We start from the raw sequence: 18,765 nt of genomic DNA on the forward strand, positions 1-18,765 counted from the left end.
ACTCCATGGGAACATGTTGTACTTTTAATGAGTTAATGCACTGAGTTCCTTGGAGAGCAAGAATAAATACTGAGCATGCTTTAAGGTGTTGTGTCAGCTAGCTGTACAGTCTACAACCATGTTTTGGGTGTTATGTTGTAACACAGCTTTTTTCCTGTATTTTTCTGCCTCTTAAATAGAGTGTGTCATGATATTTTCAGTCCTGTATCTACGTTAACATTGTTAACATTAAAATTTATATTGCACTTGTGGAAGAAATCTATCTTGATGGCATAGAACTTTTGAAGTTACAACAGTGAATATTTAGAAAGCATTTTTTTCTTAATTTACAATTAGAAGTAGGGGTGTTGCTATACTTATTAGACAGACCCTGCCTTTTAAGGTGGTTAGCTGTGTTATAGTTGTGCAACAATTTGTATGATATCCTACAAAATGACGGTGACCGCCAGCTGTCTCATGACAGTCCGGTTTAGCTGTCACTGGTAGCCAGGCATAGAGCACCATGAGGTTAAGGTTGTTTTAGCGGCGGTTGCAGTTGAGTTTAGCCAACAAAAGTTTACTTTCCTGTCGCTTTTTGTAGCTATACTGTATGTACCAATGGTTCATGAACAGCCTGTGTTATGTTATAATTAAGGCAGCTTTCAAGGGCAAGATATTCAAATAATTGTTTTTAATCAGTTGGATCACCCATCAGATTCTCTAATGTCAAAAGAGGATATGACAAAATGTAAAGTATTTTAAAGTATAAATCCAGTATTAAAGTATAAATCCAGTATTTGGATGTGAACATAAAATGAGCTCTATGCAAACAGCATCTGAATCTGTGCAGTAATAAGATTATTTATTTCATCAGATGGGTTGTTTGGAGCAGAATGAAATTTGAATGATTCTATGGTAGGTATTATTCTTTCCTCATGATCCAATATTGAATACTGGTGCCAGCAGCAAGCACCACAGAATAATCCAAGAAGGTTGTGCAGCCAGAAAGTGATTTTGAAGTACATGTGAATAATTCAGAACTATCCTAAAAATAACAACTTTTCCTGAAATGCCCTGTAATGCGCTGTAGTTTCAGTCACGCTATAAAAGCTTCCAGGCATAAAAAAGGATTGTTCCACTGCTTTGTACTTGGCTGCTGTTACTTTGTAAGTGGCCTCAAATAGCAGGGGAAAGATGTTGCTATAATTTTACTATTTAAATCCCCAAAGGCGTGTGTGATGATGTCACATGCCTTTGGGGATTTAAATGGTAAAATTATTATTATTATATAGTAAAATTATTATACCAGACTTCCCACTTTGAATGGAACAAAGACTGACTATGTTTACATGCACATAATATTCCCGGTTTTAGCCCCTATTCCGAAAAAGACGATATATCCGACTAAGCTGTTTACATGGCTAATGAAACTGAATATTCAACTAATATTCCCGTTTACGTGTAGCCATGAAAAATAAAGTTTTAAAGTTTACCAGCGGTGGAGGACTTGTTGGACTGTGCAAACACAGCCTCCCTCTTTCATTCCTTCAACCAGCTTCTTGAAAAGGTCGGCATAGCGATGTGTGCGCATATCCAATAAGCTGTTGATATCCAAGTCTTTGATAATGTTTAAAAGTAGCTGTGTTTCTCCTTCTTATCGGGTCTAGAGCCTTACAAACTGTTGGCTGGTTGGTTTGTGAACAGTAACCATAGCAACGCACAGAGCTGACCATAAGCTGGAAACAGGCAAGAGGCCGTAAACTGGGCATAAACTGCGGTAAAAACCCTGATTGAGAAGCATATCCCGAATGCGCTGTATACATGTCCAATATTGAAAGCCAAACTGTTTAAATACACGTGATTTCTCACACGTAAACAACACGTTAACAAAATGGAAACAACACGGAAACAACACATTGATTTTTCACAGGTAGACAACATGTAGACAAAACATTAACAACACATTGACAACACGTAAACAACGCGTAAACGTGTAAACAACGCGTAAATGTGTAGACAACGCATTGTTTGCATTCATTTCACGTGATTTTGATTTTGAGATTTTCGATCTGACAGACCTTTATCAGAGCATGCATCTCAACATTGGATAGGCAGGCAGAAATAGCCAATCAATCACATTCCAATCACTGGCAGTAACAACACACACAACACATCCACTTCCTGGGAATTGTGGTTTTTAAATACTGAATGTACTGTGAGGAATTCCAATAGAAGCCGTACCTGCCCCTTATATGAGTGCTAATCACTTGGAAAATGCTAAATATATCATATGTAAGCCGTTTGAGGAATTTAAGAAGGAACGTGTTTCTATTAGTGTTAAAAACTTAACTGTAAAAACAAAAAAATATAAATTAGTATATTCCGGCTCAAAAGCACAACCCATCGATGTTCCTTTACATTGTAGGAAGAAATCTCCAATGAAGAAGAAGTAGCAAATAAATGTACTGGGTAGGAGGGCTTCCTTAGTGCAGCCTTTTAGATCATTCTCCAGAGCCTTAAGATACCTACATTATACTTCATCACATTAAGCCACACACAATAAAAAAGCAAACGGCTTGACTGAAGTGCAACAGGTGCAAGTCTGTTGCAGGCAGCTTAATTGCTTGTTAACCCTGGTGTTGTCTTCCCTTTTGTGTATACAACCCTTTCCTTCCGGGTCAAAAATGACCCGCCTTCACTAAACTCCTAAAATAAAGCAGCTTACTGTAATTGAGTTGTAAAAGCCAAATATATTCAGGGTGAAGAAACAACCTGTCATTGATCACAAAGTGTGTGAATATCTGAATTTTTCCTCTTCACAGTGCAAAAAGACTACATTTATTCAGTGAAGACACCAGTTGTTTTTATACAAGCTTTGTCATAATGCTTTTCTTTACTAAAGTGGAGATTTATTATAAACATTATTATTTTTTAAGGTGCTGCATATGTGGTTAATAAAGAATATTTTTGTATGAATAGATAGTACTTGTGGTTCTCTGCATCCCAAAGACTAGATTCAGCCTTGCCTCAGGACCTGTGTGTGTGTGCTAAGATTTGCAGCCCTATGTAGCAGGTCAATCTCATCCATCCTTTTGCAGCCATCAGGTAGAAAGTTGAGGCAATGTCTTGGGCATGGGAAACAGCATATCATCCTAAATCCAAAAGAAAAGAAAAAAAACAATGTATGCTACGTAATATTTTTGCTTTGGTTACACATTGGATCTGAGGGTTTTACAATAAAGATAATCATAAAAATACAGTTTCATGTATTTGTATTATGTAGGCTACTGTAGGCCTATATGATTCAGATTGCTCGGCCAGCGGCCGGCGGCAATCTGAAATGGAATGATACCTATCCACGACTGACGGCACAAAACCAGGAGGCAAACGAGTCCACTCACCCACCCTGAAAGAGTTCTTATAAAGTATACTAGCATTGTAACATGTTATGTGGTGGGTCTCTAATGGGAGTTGTAGTTTGAAAAATACCTTGGTATATTTTTTCGTAAGTAAAGGTTGGCAGTGTAGAATTCTGGATACACACTGTTTTTCGGGATGATGAACACACTGGTGTCATCAGATTTTGAAAATCTAATCGTTAAATAGGTGAAAATAGCTTATGAGGTGAAAATAGCTTATGAGGTACCGTCACATATGGTTAATATTCATTTTCAACCATTAAACAATTAGATATTTAAAATCTAATTACACAAATGTATTTACCATTATATTAAACTCCATAAATTAGTATTAATTCAGTATTTACAACTTCCCTTTCTATGAAAAACACTATTATATTTTCTAAACTACAGTTCCCTACAGTCGCGCCATGGGCCTGGGTACAAATCATCACCACAGCTGTAGTTTTCCGATTTGCAAATATCTAGGGTTTTAAAAATATATATCTACTGACTATACACAATATCTAGTACAGCCAAAATATTAATTACACTGTATCTAAATGATCTACGTTAACAAAAAGTAAAGATGACGCAACCATCCCCCTACAACAACCAGCATGCATTGCACCTAGTAGACAGTAATCAACTTTTACAACAATAACATATAACTATTATGTATAATATATGTGTGACAGGTTATTGTTATTGTTGGTTTGTAAAGTTTGATGGATGGTGTTGAAGCTAGAATGTCCCCCAAAAGGCAGCAGAGGAGCAAAAGGTGGTAATGTTATCTTGATGAAAATAATTTATAATTGAATAGTACATTTATTGAATTTAAATTAATAACATAATTTTTTATAAGCTACACAAAAAAGAATAAATGACAAAGAAAAGAAAATGGAAGAAATTACAGGATCCTTTGCATGTTAAATAGTAGTAGGCAACCCCCCCCCCCAGGCTTACAGAAACGATTTAACTTTACTGCTCAGCCGCCAATGGGAACTTAGGACACTCACCCATTCAAACTGGAGAAGTAGCCAAATGGCTCAAACTCACGTGAAATGAATGCGTTAACCATGCGTTGTCTACGCGTAGTCTACTTGTTGTCAGCGTGTTGTTAACATGTTGTTAACGTGTTGTTTACGTGTTGTTTACGTCTGAGAAATCACGTGTATTTGAACAGTTTGGCTTTCCATAGGCCAAAGGATGCCTCTAAAACCTGAATAATACTGGAATATCCTACATGTCTTAATCGGAAAATGCTATATTCGGAAAACGGCCTTATTCGGAATATCCAACCGGTATATGCTGTTTACATGACCTGTATCAAAACTAATATAATATAATAATATAATATTGGTGTGCATGTAAACATACTCAGATGTGTTGACTGCATTTCCTGAATGTAAGCATCACAGCTATAACACTATTCTATGGTTTCACATTACTTCAGTACTCATGTATGGTGAGTAAAATTAAGTTTTATTTATTACAAGGTTGGGGTTGCGATGTTTGTGCATATCCAAAAACCTGTTGATATCTAAGTCTTTGATCAAGTTTAAAAGTAGCTGTGTTTCTGTAATGTAATTTAAATGTAATTTCCCCCCTGGGGATCAATGAAGTATGTCTTCTTCTTCTCCTTCTTTTCTTTTGGGCATGCATATTTACTGCAGCCCTGCAAACTGTTGGCTGGGTTTGGGTACAACAACCAAAGCAACGTACAGAGCTGATAATAAGCTGTGAACAGGCAAGAGACCGTAAACTGTCACAAACTGTGGTAAAAACCCTGACTGAGACTCAGATTCTGAATGTGCTGTATACATGTCCAAGAATGCTTCTAAAGTCAGAATAATACCGGCATATCCCACGTCTTAATCGTAAAATGCTATATTTGGAAAAAGGCCTTATTTGGAATATTCAAACAGAAAATTCTGTTTACATGACCTGTATAAACATATATTAAACCTTTATTTATACTCGAGATATCACTGAGGGGCGAACCTTATTACCATTGACATCAAGTCAATTACAAAGACAAAACAACTATACGAAGCAACACCATCATGAGAACAAAAAAAAGCTCCTAAAATAAAATTAGGAAAATTAGGATGTAAAAGAAAATACTATTATGTAAGCAATTACAAGTAGAAATTTGAAAGTTTAAAATCAGATTTCAAAAATGTACAAAAGGTACAAGTGAGTGCTGTATTTTGTTCCAGGAGTCCGGTCACTACAAGTAAAAGCAGTTTTTCCAAGCCAGTCAGGTAGTATAGTAGTTTTCCAATAAGAGCCTTATTGATGAAGCAATACTAGTATCACGTTTCTCTTGTAGAGAAGACCACCCAACCCTGTCATATAAAACATAATGATGGGTACCATAGGCATGAACGGTTATAAATTGCAAGGCAGAGTGATAGACTGAGTCTAGAGATTTAAGAGTTGAAGAGCATGAAGTGTCTATAAATCACATCACCGTAGTCCAAGAATGACATGAAAACTGCCTCATCAACCCTTTACCTACAAATCGTGGGAAAGATGTTTTTATTTCTGTAGAAATAGCCAACTTTTTGCCTGAGTCGGCACCCAAGATTATCAACATAACATTTGAATTAGAGCTTTTAGTCAATCCAGATGCAGAGATATTTATATTCTGTGACTCTCTCATCGTATGTCCATTCATAGTGGAAATATTAAGGTTACTGTAATCTATAGCTCTGGTTCTGGAAAATATCATGGAGCCAGAAGTGACCATATTTGGACAAAAGGGTGGAGTTGGTGAGGATGACGTGTCTAAGCCAGTGTTGTTAATGGTTTCAATGGCGCTTCGCTAAGCTAAATGATAAAGAGGGAAAGTTGCCGATTTTCAACCCTTGATGCGAGTCATCCAGCGGAGTTTTTACTGTTGGGTAAATGGGGACCTCTGGGTTGGTGTTTCAACATTAAACCATGTTGACATGTTCTAGAAAATATGAACCTGAAAATGAGCATATGTCTCCTTTAAAGGCACCCAATTCAAATTATTTCTTGCTGTTTTCTGTAATGTATTAGGCTAAATTGCTAACTAAATTACCCAAAGAGGTAACTCAAGTTTGATTCTGTTGCAATAAGTTGACATGGTTTTCAGTAGTTTCAGATGTAACATTTTGTCTTTTATCTCTCTGTAACAGCCTACACAGACAAGATCAAGGAGATGTCAATGCTGTCTCTGCTCTGCTCCTGCTTCTACACACAGCCACATCCCAACAGCCTCTATCAGTATGGAGGTCAGTCTGCCTGTCCGTCTGTCTGTCTGTCTGTCTGTCTGTCTGCCTGCCTGCCTGTCTGTCTGCCTGCCTGTCTGTCTGACAAACTGTAGATAGACCAAAAGCCATCTTGGTTTGTCTTTCCACTGTTCCAACAATCACTACTCTGGTTTGGTTGAAATAAACCCTTAACTTACCCATTTACATTTATTTACTAAAATGATTGTTTATTTACATGGAGTCTGGTGAGTTTGGCGATTTATGAGCTGTTTCATGTTAAACAAAAAGGTCTCTGTAGGGATCCTTTCCGTTGTTGTCAGACACTTTTTTGGCAATACTGCCAGTTACAGCGTTGTTGCTCAATACTGGACCAATTTCAAAAGAAAATGTTGACATTAGTCACTTAGACACCAATGAATGAGAAAAATAGGGTGCAGGTTACAGTATAAGTACAAATAAAGTCCCTGTGACAAATAACACTTAAGAAAAACCACAGGCTTTTGAATGAGCCTGTGGTTGTTGGAACTAGCTAATGAAAAAAAGTCATATTGCTGTATGGGACAAATACTCAACCAGGTTTCTGTGTGAGAGCACTGAACAAAATGCCTTTTTTGTAATTAAATGAACATGTCTTTGCTCTGCTGCACTTTGTACTGGGAGTGTGGCCTTTTGTAATGAACAAATAAATAGCTTTCTCACTGCAGGGCTCGAATGCCCACTATAACCCTGCAGTGTGGAAACTAATTATTTGATTATTTTATGATCTGCTCACTTTCAGCTCAGCACCTATCCTCTTTGGTTTGGATGTGTAAGCATACTTGTGTGGCCTTTTGGCCAAGTTAAAGCCACCCTTATCCAATAGATATTGAATCTTGCAAATTGTTAATCTTAAGGTTACAAGCAGAGGGGCATACATTTTACACTGGTGGGCAGCCATCTGCCGGTGCAAGTTGGGACGCAGAGACACTGATACAGATCTACATATATGGAGAAATCCATCCATCCATCCATCTTCATCCGCTTATCCGGGGTCGGGTCGCGGGGGTAGCAGCTCCAGCAGGGGACCCCAAACTTCCCTTTCCCGGGCCACATTAACCAGCTCCGACTGGGGGATCCCGAGGCGTTCCCAGGCCAGGTTAGAGATATAATCCCTCCACCTAGTCCTGGGTCTCCCCCGAGGCCTCCTCCCAGCTGGATGTGCCTGGAACACCTCCCTAGGGAGGCGCCCAGGGGGCATCCTTACCAGATGCCCGAACCACCTCAACTGGCTCCTTTCGACGCAAAGGAGCAGCGGCTCTACTCCGAGCTCCTCGCGGATAACTAAGCTTCTCACCCTATCTCTAAGGGAGACGCCAGCTACCCTCCTGAGGAAACCCATTTCGGCCGCTTGTACCCTGGATCTTGTTCTTTCGGTCATGACCCAGCCTTCATGACCATAGGTGAGGGTAGGAACAAAAAACTGACCGGTAGATTGAGAGCTTTGCCTTCTGGCTCAGCTCTCTTTTACGTCTAACGGTGCGATAAATTGAATGTAATACCGCACCTGCTGTGCCGATTCTCCGACCAATCTCCCGGCTCCATTGTCCCCTCACTCGCGAACAAGACCCCCAAGGTACTTGAACTCCTTCACTTGGGGTAAGGACTCATTCCCTACCTGGAGAAGGCACTCCATCGGTTTCCTGCTGAGAACCATGGCCTCCGATTTAGAGGTGCTGATCCTCATCCCAGCAGCTTCACACTCGGCTGCGAACCGATCCAGTGAGTGCTGAAGGTCACAGGGCCGATGATGCCATCAGGACCACATCATCTGCAAAAAAGCAGCGATGAGATCCCCAGCCCACGAACTGCAACCCCTCTCCACCCCGACTACGCCTCGATATCCTGTCCATAAATACTACAAACAGGATTGGTGACAAAGCGCAGCCCTGGCGGAGGCCAACTCTCACCTGAAACGAGTCCGACTTACTGCCGAGAAACCGGACACAGCTCTCGCTTTGGTCGTACAGAGATTGGATGGCCCTGAGAAGGGACCCCCTCACCCCGTACTCCCGCAGCACCTCCCACAGTATCTCCCGGGGCACCCGGTCATACGCCTTCTCCAGATCCACAAAACACATGTAGACTGGTTGGGCATACTCCCAGGCTCCCTCCAGGATCCTTGCGAGAGTAAAGATCTGGTCCGTTGTTCCACGACCAGGACGGAATCCGCATTGTTCCTCTTCAACCTGGGATTCGACTATCGACCGAACCCTCTTTTCCAGCACCTTGGAGTAGACTTTACCGGGGAGGCTGAGAAGTGTGATACCCCTGTAATTGGCACACACCCTCTGGTCCCCCTTTTTAAAAAGGGGAACCACCACCCCGGTCTGCCACTCCTTAGGCACCATCCCAGACTTCCACGCAATGTTGAAGAGGCGTGTCAACCAAGACAATCCCTCCACACCCAGAGCTTTAAGCATTTCTGGACGGATCTCATCAATTCCTGGGGCTTTGCCACTGTGGAGTTGTTTAACTACCTCAGCAACCTCCACCAGGGAAATTGATGCAAATCCCCCCTCATCCTCCAGCTCTGCCTCTACCATAGAGGGCGTATTAGTCGGATTTAGGAGTTCCTCAAAGTGCTCCTTCCACCGCCCTATTACCTCCTCAGTTGAGGTCAACAGCGTCCCATCCTTACTGTACACAGCTTGGATGGTTCTCCGCTTCCCCCTCCTAAGGTGGCGAACGGTTTTCCAGAAGTACCTTGGTGCCGACCGAAAGTCCTTCTCCATGTCTTCTCCGAACTTCTCCCACACACGCTGCTTTTCCTCTTTCACGGCAGAGGCTGCAGCCCTTCGGGCCCTTCGGTACCTTGCAACTGCCTCCGGAGTCGTCTGGGATAACATATCCCGGAAAGACTCCTTCTTCAGTCGGACGGCTTCCCTGACCACCGGTGTCCACCACAGTGTTCATGGGTTACCGCCCCTTGAGGCACCTAAGACCACAGCTCCTCACTGCAGCTTCAGCAATGGAAACTTTGAACATTGTCCACTCGGGTTCAATGCCCCCAGCCTCCACAGGGATGCACGAAAAGCTCCACCGGAGGTGTGAGTTGAAAGTCTGTCGGACAGGGGCCTCCTCCAGACGTTCCCAATTTACCCGCACTACCCGTTTGGGCTTACCAGGTCTGTCCAGAGTCTTCCCCCACCACCTGACCCAACTCACCACCAGAGGGTGATTGGTTGACAGCTCCGCCCCTCTCTTCACCCGAGTGTCCAAAACATACAGCCTCAGATCAGATGAAACGATTATAAAATCGATCATTGACCTTTGGCCTAGGGTGCTCTGGTACCAAGTACACTTATGAGCATCCCTATGTATATGGAGAAATATGAATCATAATGATTATAGCAGTTGGTATGATGAACAGTGGCAACTATAGTAACAAGAAAGATAATGGAACTATGACTGGAAATAATAGTTGTAGCAGTTCAGGGTATAGCAGGGCATAGGGCATAGCAGGGCATAGCAGGGCGTTGCAGGGCATAAGGCATAGCAGGGCATAGGAGGGCGTTGCAGGGCATCCGCAAATACAGTATTTTTGATAACAATGCTGAGACACAGTCAGGAGCTGTATCACCCACCACTCTTATATATATTTATATATATATATATATATATATATATATATATATATATATATATATATATATATATATATATATATATATATAAAGTGACCAAAGGAAAGAAAAAAAAAAACCTAATAAACAGCTCACTAACTTGTGTTTTATCGTGGCTGTGTCAGACCTGGAGGTGAAGGGCTTGAACAAGCGAGCATCGGGACAGTCGTTTGAGGTCTTCCTTAAGGATCTGGATCAGTTCGGGGACAAAAGCCAGGCTCAGCCCCTGCCCTCCCCTCCGAGGAGGGAGGTATCCCTGGAGGAACTCCAGAAGAGGCTGGAGGCTGCTGAGGAAAGGAGGAAGGTATGCACATATGTCATCACAGTATGGTCTCATGATGGAGTACCACTGCACATCTTTTTATTTTATTTGACCTAGTTGAAGGTGATTAATCTGCATTGAGCCACATTAAGCTCATCAAGCTCCTTTCATTTTCAGTTGAGAATTTTCAGGTCATTGTTCTCCCACAATTCTATAATAGCTCAGATTGTTTTTATTAAACAACATTATGCTCTTAATGTAATATTAACCCATTTTTAAAACCCATAATAGAGTTAACTAAAGTCTTGTCATTCTTAAGATCTTAAAAAGTTAATTATATATATATATAATTAAATAAATAAAAAGTTATCTTATCTTCTAATTTTTCACGCAGTTGAAATCAAAATTTGGCTCAGTCATTGTATCATCCATGTGATGGATGTAAAATTGCAGTTTGTAAGTTGATATTACATGCGGATACTATGATTTATGGGAATGCCTTATGTTGCACTGATTCTAGTCTGGCATTGCATTGCTTTGGAGTGAGGTCTGGCTACACCACAGATGCATTCTGGGATAGGAGAAAAAATGCTCTGGGGTGTTTGCGTTTCTTGGGCGGCGCTAAGGTCTGGACGCAGTGACAGTGGCTCTACAAAATAGTCTTGGGAAGGAACTTGTTTTGGTGGAACATTTGCAGCCCGTAAAAGAAAACGGCACAAACCATGTTAAATAATGTTCATATGTTCACAAGTGTCCACACAATACAGTAACGTGAGCTATTTAAAGGTGCAGTAAGTCATTCTACATAAAGATTATTGATATTTGAACTTGTCTGCCAAAGAAATACCCCCCCCTTCAGAAGCTCCGCCCCCCAGATTCACAGACAGATAACAGAGCTCAACAGTCCCGCCCCTCCTCCGAGAGACCTTTGGTTCCGGAAGTACATTTCCCATTCATTTCTCTCATTGACATCTGGAAAAATCCGTATATAAAGAGTTTTAGACCATGCCTTAGGCTAACCAGACGTGACGTGATATAAGCATACAACATCAATATCATTTTAAAAGTCGAGGGTACATGACTGTGTACATATTTTCATTATTGAGCGAAGGAACTACTCATCCCATAAACCACCGCACACCACTGAATAAAGGAAGCTATGTTAATTTAGCTAACAGCTAATTGAGCTGAGACAGCATGTAATAACTTTAAAAACACCTCAAAATAAAACCTCAAAATAACCGTTAAGATATATAACAGCTGTTAAGTCAGCTGTAGCTTGCTTTTCCCAGTGTTTAGTTTGAGTTAACATTATTTTAGACTGAATCAAGCTGTCAGCTAGTGGTTAGCCGAATTAGCTGTTAGCTAAACTAACATTAGCTTCCTGGTGGAGGCTAACAGCAGAAGCATGGAACAGATCGTGATTCGTGCAGTGTCGTAAATCCTTGTGAAACAGAATTATCATCTTGCGCATGCGCATGACGGATCATGCAGGCAGCACAGATCGGGTACCGACAGCTCCCCCTCCTCACCAGCATGAGTTCCACCAATCAGAGGCATCACTGTGGGATTGTGGGATTGTTCAGGATTGTGGGTAATGAAGTACTTATCCAAGACATCGCGAATAAAAGACATTTATCTCAAAACAAGGTTGGTGCCCCATGAACTTTTGGTGTCTATATGAGCATATACAATCGCTTAGTCATGTCGGCATGCTGGTTTTAAGTCTACCATCGACGGTTACGATTTTATGGCTTATACTCCAATTGTCAATGTAGAAATTGCATTGCATTTTTACTTTCGGAACCCGCTGTGGGCGGGACTGTTGAGCTCTATTACTGGCCTGCACATTCAAATGCTGCCTCCCCGCCTCCCCCACTACCATCAACTGTCGCTGCCTGTTGCTGATTGGCTGTAACAATGTTGTGTGGCTCTTGCACTCCTTTCTGTATGTTTTACATTTACACAGCCAGGGCAGTGTATTAACAGTAATTATTTTAGTTTCCTTTTATAGTATTGTGATACTTTCTGATAATTGCTGTATTTGCACCTTTAATACAAAGATCACTTTGCTGGAATAATTTTTTAACTAAACAAAAGAGGGTCTATATTTTGTATAATCAGGTTTCAAAATGTTACTTGTTTAAAATAACTGTTGTTGTTGTGCTATAGTGCTGTATAAAACGTGCAGTCACGACATGCAGTCGTTGGATCTATTTTTTTATTTAAAACATCGAACAGGAACAGAGTTCAGATGAATGTAAGCTTTCACATTGTGTGTTTTGCTGGCAGTAGCCTTCAGAACCTGGTGTGCATTTGTCCAACCTTGACACTGTCTGTCACAGACAAAACATTTTCATTGTGAATACCAAGTTGCTTCACAACTTGTTCTCCAAGTATTTGATATATTAAATGTCTGTGTTTGTTGTAAGGCTATATTACCATTTGATATATTTTGACTGCACACTGAGATTACCGAAAGGTACCAAAGGTTACTGTATAATGAAGGACAATTCCAGACACTGTAAAGACTTTTTAATGTCTGCCAGCTCAGCCGCCACGCCTAACTGGCACAAGAACGTGTTGTCATAATTATAGCCACATACATTTGTACTATTAAGAAGGTGTGCAAGACGACAATTATGCAACATAGAAATAAAGACAATAGACCTACCTACGGCACAGCAACAGGAACAAACATCACTGAGCAGATAGTGCTGTAGTCAAGCAGTACAAGTAAAACCTGTTGCAAAAGGGATGTGGGGATTAACTAAGGGACTGTGTTGAAACTTCAGTGGTTGGCAATTTTTAATGTATGTATTGTGTTTTTTTGTGCACTAATGTCTTATTGACTGTACCTTTAAAGCTGTCAGGAAATTTAGCTACTCGACAAACAGGCCTACTCGACAAACAGGCATCATCACAGTGACTTCACCCTCACTGTCTGTGCCCCCCCCCCGCTGTAGTCCCAGGAAGCCCTGGTGCTGAAGCAGCTGGCGGAGAAGAGGGAGCATGAGCAGGAGGTTCTCCACAAGGTGCGTGAGGTGAACCACATCTTCAGCAAGAAGACGGAGGAGAAGCTCATCCAAAAGATGGAGATCAGCAAGGAGAACCGGGAGGCCATGCTCCATGCTCTCAAACAAAGGCTACATGAAAAAGCAAGTCTTCCCATTCTGTGATCATTTGTTATTGTGGGTATAAAACATATGTGACCCGAATGTTTCTCTCCAACAATTTGGATTATGTCAAACCCGCATAAAGTGGACACAATTGCCATTTTCCCCATATTAATTAGAAGTGTTCACACATACCTTAAAATAAAAAGGAATTCATTGTGGTCGTACAGTTTACCTGTTGCTTACAGGACTGTGCCCTTATGGCTGTGACTGGGGAATTAAGGCTACTTGGTTAAAGTTCTAATCCTTAAAGAAAAAGGTCAACATACGTTTGATGAGAAGATTAAAAGAGAAAATTAATACTAGGGGTGGAGGATATGGCCCTAAAATAATATATCAGGGTATATCTGGGATGATGACATTCTTGATCATACGAAGAAATACTGAACCATAATATATTATTTCAAGAACATACAATTGCAACAAAATAAGTGTATAGTTTTATAAGTCAACCTAAACGTTAACAGTTTGCCTTCAAATATTCAGTAAAACCAAAAAACTACTCAAAGTGAGATTCAGATTCTGTATAAAATGTAAATAGTACAACACAGTGCAAATCTAAAGTTGCCAAATTAACAGGCAATTATGTCAACAAGTCAGAATGTTGCCATTAAACATGTTTATAATATTTATTATTTAAAAATTAAAATTATTTTGAAAATGATGTTATTGTTGTGAAAGATATAATATGACACACCCCTAGTGGACTCACAAGCATGTATGATTTTCTCATCCAACTATCTGCAAGAAAGCAAATAAGTGTATTTCCAAAAATGAACTATTCCTTAAGATTTTAGTCCTGGTTAATTTGGCAACACCCCTGGTTACTGGTGGTAACAATAGGTGTGTTTTATTAATAGAAAATGTTTGAAATTATACATTTTGACCATCCTCCCCCTAAAATAATGCTTGCATATGTTGTTTGTTCAAGTAGTAATTACAAGTGTAAAAAAAAAAACAAGTGTACCTGAACTGCAAACCATGACAGCAAGTTGCCGATTTGCTGTCATGTTGTGGTAATTTGCTGTTGTGTTGTGCTGGTGTGTTGTGGTGATTTGCTGTCGTGTTTTGCACTTCAGGGCTACCGAAAAAAACGAGTTGTCCCGGACACATCAACTGACTACAGGCATAACCAATTAAGTATAGACTATTGATTGTTATTTGCGTACAACTATCACAGAGAGAAGAGCCTCCTCTCAGAGTCCTAATTTTCTTTAAACATGATACTCTAAGGTGCAACATGAACACAATGTGTACATGCGTGTACATGATTGATAGTGTACCTTGCTAAACTTACAGAACATGGTGAGGTTACATTTGTCTGATTTCTTGATTAGAACTGATTACATGCCAGACATCACAAGACTGAGCCTAGTAAAACAATATTTGAGAGCGATAAGTATTTACAATAAGGTTTTTTTCCCATAACAACCTCCCTAAGTAGTTGTAGTCAAATCATAACGTTAACCACATGTTTAAAACTGCACCCGTTTTACAACGTGTGCATGTTGCTGGTACAAGGATGTATAATCTGAGAGAAAATACATTTCCTTTAAAATGTAATTGAGGATACAGTTTAGTTGTATGGGAACATCATTTTTTTAGGAGACAAGGTTGACAGAAGAGCAACTGTCAATAAAAGCTACGCCTCTAATTTCCCCAATGGCAGTGGCTATTTTTTCTGCATTATGAAATGCGTACCTGCGGAAGCTTTTCTCTTGTGTGGTACTCAGTTTTAATCCAACGCAGGATGGATTAAATGTAACTTTAATGTTACACAAGTGATTTTTAGTTGAAGTTACTGTAAAGTTCTAGTTATTAGTGGGAATGCTGATTCAGCAGCATTCCAACTATTGTTATCCTGTTCTTTATTTTTCTGCTTCTTCTTATTATTCCATACGTTTTTTGGCTCTCCGTAACTTCTGCATACGTTCAGCTATTAAAACCATTCAACTTTTAAAATGTTCAGCTCTTTCAGCTAATGATGGGACTTCTTCAACTTTTTTTCTACTATTTATACTTTTTAAATATTAAGCTTTTAAACATTTTATTTTAACATTAAAGTCAATGAGAGCAAGCTTCAAATCCTCTTCTGCTTCAAAATGTATCTCCTCCTACATTCTTTCACCTACAGAAGTGATTCAAACTTTAAACCATTCACAAAATATTCAGGTATTCGGGGTGTGCTCAGTGTTTTGATATCTTTTACAGTTTTTGTAAAAAAGCTATTTAAGTTTAGTGTACATTTCAGGAAATTGTATCGATTAAACAGAGTGTGTATGTAGCTTCTTAGAGTGAGTGATGTCACAGATTAGAGTGTGTATAAACTGCTTTCACACCCACAATATTTACTTGTCATACACAATTTATACATCAAAACGTAGGTATTATTATTATCTAGTTTCCGCCAATGTGCTCAGTTATATATGGCTTATACTTTTGGCTCGGTGAGCTTCCAAATGACAACAGTTCCAAATCTTCTTCCATTCACTCACCTGTTAAAGATCCTTCACATTTTAGAGCGAAATGCAGAGCAAACCAATCTTTTTAAATCACTGATATGCCCACATTTTTAAGTTTAATTGTATATGATTACGTTCAGAAAGGCCTTGTGGTGCTCAAGATGAGGTCATCTGACTGATAGCACTTATCGTTTTAGCACACTGAGCCTTTATTTGAGAGCTCAATCTCAGTGTATCTGAATAGCTGCAGTGTGCCATCTTAACAGCAGGTGCTGCGGTCATTAGCTGATCAAAGAGATCTCATCACAGAGATCAAAGGGCGTTTAGTCACGGGTCATTAGTAGCCATGACAACACTTTCACACTCCCTCCCTCTCTCTCTCTCTCTCTCTCTCTCCCTCTCTCCCTCTCTCCCTCCCTCTCTCTCTCCCTCTCTCCCTCCCTCTCTCTCTCTCTCTCTCCCTCATTCTCTCTCTCCCTCTCTATCTCTCCCTCCCTCTCTCTCTCCCTCTCTCTGTCTCTTTTCTCTTTTTCTCTCTCTCTCTTTCGCTCTCTCTCTTTTTCTCTCCCTCTCTCTCCCTCTCTTTCCCTCTCCTTCTCTCTCTCTCACTCTCTCTCTCCCTCTTTCTCTCCCAGTCTCTTTTCTCTTTCTTTTTCTCTCTTTCGCTTTCTCTCTTTTTCTCTCTCTCCCTCTCTCCCTCTCTTTCCCTCTCCCTCTCTCTCTCTCTCTTTCTCACTCTCTCTCTCTCTCTCTCTCTCTCTCTCTCTCTCTCTCTCTCTCCTTCTCTCTCCTTACAGCCTTTTTAGTCGACTTATTTGAACTTCCACTTTTGACAGTATTACAGTTTAGCTTATATGCAGTTCAGCTTCCAATTGTCAATTTTACATTTAATTTTCCAAGTTTTTCAGCAGTGCAGTGCAATCCATTTGAGATTTCCATTTGAGAAACTTCCACTTTTGACAGTATTACAGTTTAGCTTCCAGCTTTTCTACAAATGTATTTCAGCTCTTAACTTATTCGCAGTTCAGCTTCCAACTTCCAAGTTTTTCAGCAGTGTAGTGCAATGCATTTGAGATTTTTCAAACAATTTGTTCCATATTTCTGCATTTTCATCAATGTTTCTCACAACATTTGTAAGTCTTCCATCCTGATTCATAATTTCAGATAAAATAAAAATAAATTCTTTTATACATTAGTGGTGTTATTCAACTTTTTAATGAAATTCATACTCATTAAACCGATTTCCACTTTTTCAACTATTCTCACTACTTCAACTTCTTCTTACTGATTTAAGCTATTCAACCAGTTTAGCTTTAGAAATTCAGCTATTCAGCATTCCCACGCAGGAAATGCATTTTCTAGTTTAAATAAATCTTCCATCCAACCCTCTCACACATGTACCTTTACTATGCATCACACTATCGGATGTCAAACTCAAATCACTTCCAGCCACTGACTGGGACAGCCCTGATGCCGATTCTAGTTCACTTCTCATGAAATGCAGCAGATCATGTATTTAAAGACAATGTGTTTGTTCATAAAATTTTAGTAAGCCAGGGAAAAAAAATATCAATTATATGCCATGAATACCCTACAAAATAAATACATAGATTAGTAAAAACAGTTGAAAGTCATTATTAAATGAGCACTGTTGACGTAACTTAGTGATTCTAAATGTTTCCACTTTGGACATCCACAGAGTTTGACACACAGCATGTGATGTAAGTATCCCTAGTGGTTGTAAACTAGAGTGAATTACTACTTTAAAAAGAAAGAAAGGTGGTGGCTGAGAGCAGGTACTGCATGCTGTTAAACATTAACTAAAACTAGACATTTTATTCAACCACCAACCCCTCAGGAAGGCTCAACATTAAATAGCTTCCATCCAGAAACATGGATAGCAGGAAAGTGTCGTTGTGGAGAAGAGCCTGAAGCCAACAACACAGAAGCCTCTTCAGTGAGTTTTAATGACAAAAAATCAAGCAGACAAGCAATGGCTGAAAACAGGTTTAACAGGTTTAACAGAGCATTGGGCTTCCTGGAACACAAAGTTACTGCATCTTTGCATAATGTTTCTGGAGAGTTTTAGCAACTCAGTGGTCAGCAGTGTTTCCAGTCTTCAGGGATTAAAAAAAAATAATAATAATTGTACCTTTAAGTTTCAAGTTCCGCAGAAGCCATTAAGTTTCATTTTGCAACAAGTGAATGACAGTTTACAGTTTATTGCTTTATTTTACAGGAAGTCCACGCTGCTGAGGTACGCAGGAACAAGGAGCTGCAGGCTGGCCTCTCGGGCTGAAAATGTTTTCTACCCTCTGTCAGTGGATGTTACTTTTGAAACTCTTCTGTGTGTCAACGTTTTCCTGTTGTTCAGTATTCACCTATATCACTCTACAGTGCACCTTTCAGGACCCAAACTAGTTGTTAATCAGCACCAAATACTGTTACTCATCTGTTTAATTTTTGGTAAAACACATATTTAAAGAAGTGCGGATACATGTTCTGATAGCAGAGTCAAGTTCAGCTGAAATAAAGTACAATCCTGAGCCAAACAAGGTCTGTGTTCTAAATATAAAACTGC

The 18,765-nt window shown here is 39.9% G+C and overlaps 1 protein-coding gene across 1 annotated transcript in view; it reads left to right on the top strand.

Annotated features, from left to right (window-relative positions):
* stmn3 (stathmin-like 3) overlaps window positions 1-18,729 on the top strand; it is a 32,585-nt gene extending 13,856 nt beyond the window's left edge. The window contains exons 2-5 of the mRNA XM_078249348.1: window positions 6,548-6,643; window positions 10,410-10,588; window positions 13,513-13,704; window positions 18,424-18,729. Of these exons, the coding sequence (XP_078105474.1) occupies window positions 6,548-6,643; window positions 10,410-10,588; window positions 13,513-13,704; window positions 18,424-18,483 (527 nt within the window). The 3' untranslated portion in view covers window positions 18,484-18,729. The remainder of the gene's footprint in view (window positions 1-6,547; window positions 6,644-10,409; window positions 10,589-13,512; window positions 13,705-18,423) is intronic.
* Window positions 18,730-18,765: the final 36 nt, after the last annotated feature.

The sequence above is a fragment of the Sander vitreus genome, chromosome 4, assembly GCF_031162955.1.
Source record: "Sander vitreus isolate 19-12246 chromosome 4, sanVit1, whole genome shotgun sequence".
NCBI lineage: Eukaryota > Metazoa > Chordata > Actinopteri > Perciformes > Percidae > Sander > Sander vitreus.